Source organism: Apis dorsata, unplaced genomic scaffold (genome assembly GCF_000469605.1).
Source record: "Apis dorsata unplaced genomic scaffold, Apis dorsata 1.3 scaffold_1040, whole genome shotgun sequence".
NCBI classification, from domain to species: Eukaryota; Metazoa; Arthropoda; class Insecta; order Hymenoptera; family Apidae; genus Apis; species Apis dorsata.
The window spans coordinates 111,489-112,996 of NW_006264138.1; the positions used below are offsets into that span (position 1 = coordinate 111,489).

Consider the following 1,508-nt stretch of genomic DNA (forward strand, 5'->3'; position numbering starts at 1 on the left):
TATATTATCTTACTATATATATATCTTATTATATTTATAATTGATTATTTTAGTTCAAAAGTATAATGCATTCCTTTTCCTGGATATTGTTTTTCCATCTAAAACAATATATTATATATATATTACATGTAATATATATTCATTATATATTCAATAAAAACATAAAGTTATAATATCCTACATAAAAATATAATTACTTACCAAAGGTTGACTTATATTAAATGAAAAGTAAAAAATTATTGCAGAAGCAACCATAATAGCACAAAAAATTGCAATAGCCTTATTTGGATCAACAATTTGACGAACACCATATTCATAGCGATCTCCAAATAACATATTTGATTCTTTATGAAACTATATACAAAATAATATATTATATCGTATAGTATATAATTATATAAATAATTGAATTACTTGAGAATATTATTTATTAGCTATAAGATATTATTTCATAATATATTTACTTACTGGTTCCTCAAAATTTCTTTTTAATGCAGGAATATCCCAAGGATAAAATGAATCTTTAGCCTCTACACTTATAAATGGTAAATCTGGATAGTCTCCTGCATAATTAGTGTCTGGATTACAAGGTTTATATTCATCAGGATGCAAACCATATTTTTCTGCAGCTGCTATCATTTCTTCTTTTGTTTTTGGATATAAGCCTGGCATATATTTTTTCTGAGAAACAGCTAAAAAATATAAAAAAATATTAATTATATTATACATAAAAATATAATATTATTAATAATTTATTAAATTCATTTCTTAATTATTTTGGATAACTCTTATATAAGATATATATTTATTCTATCAAAGTATAAAATGAAATAACCTCTTTACACATAAATACATTACTTACACAACTCATTTTGTAAAAGTTCTTCGTATGGTGTATCAACAATTTTATCATATTTTCTAATGAAAGATGTAAGCGTTATATTTCTCACAAATAATTTTTTTGACAGATTTACAGTCGTCTTTAACGCAGCCATTTTTAAGTAAAAATTATTTACTTCATGGTTAGTACAGTTACAATTAAGTCGATAGTGAAAAACTATCGATAATTACCACAAATTTTTAACAATCGATAGTTTATCTCGTTTAAACTCGTTCTATAATCAGAAATTATCGATAGTTTCAAATGTTATCGATAGTTTTTTTATCAATACTAATGTGAATATATGGAAATAATGTAAAGAAAATGATCGATATCATATGTTGATCGACTATAATAAAATTGATGTAAGTTTTTATTATTCTTTTCATTTTAAATAGTAAAAAATTATAGTTAAAATCAAATTTTTATTTACTTTTTATTATTATATTTTTCTATAATAAAACAAATTTGGAAATATAATATGCGCAAATATAAATTTTCGTAAAATTTTAATTTCCATTAATAATTTTGAAAACATAGAATAACATAGAATATTTATATTTAATAAAAAATAAAGATGAAGTATAAAATTTTTTACAAAATAATTTTTTAAATTATTTAAATTAAA

General features: G+C 20.6%; 1 protein-coding gene across 1 annotated transcript; it reads right to left on the bottom strand.

Moving 5' to 3' along the window:
* LOC102673001 (NADH dehydrogenase [ubiquinone] 1 beta subcomplex subunit 8, mitochondrial) lies at positions 1-1,065 on the bottom strand. The gene is made up of 4 exons (XM_006624336.2): positions 863-1,065; positions 469-692; positions 202-354; positions 1-98 (listed from the first exon to the last, which is right to left on the bottom strand). Exons 1-4 carry the CDS (start codon positions 993-995, stop codon positions 45-47), a joined length of 564 nt encoding a protein of 187 aa, XP_006624399.1. The 5' UTR covers positions 996-1,065; the 3' UTR covers positions 1-44.
* Positions 1,066-1,508: the final 443 nt, after the last annotated feature.

Coding starts and splice junctions, on each gene's coding strand:
- LOC102673001 (XM_006624336.2), bottom strand. CDS start 995: ATGGCTGCGTTAAAGACGACTGTAAATCTGTCAAAAAAATTATTTGTG. Junction 693..862: donor ACTTTTACAAAATGAGTTGT/GTAAGTAATGTA, acceptor TATATTTTTTAG/CTGTTTCTCAGAAAAAATAT. Junction 99..201: donor TTAATATAAGTCAACCTTTG/GTAAGTAATTAT, acceptor ATATTGTTTTAG/ATGGAAAAACAATATCCAGG.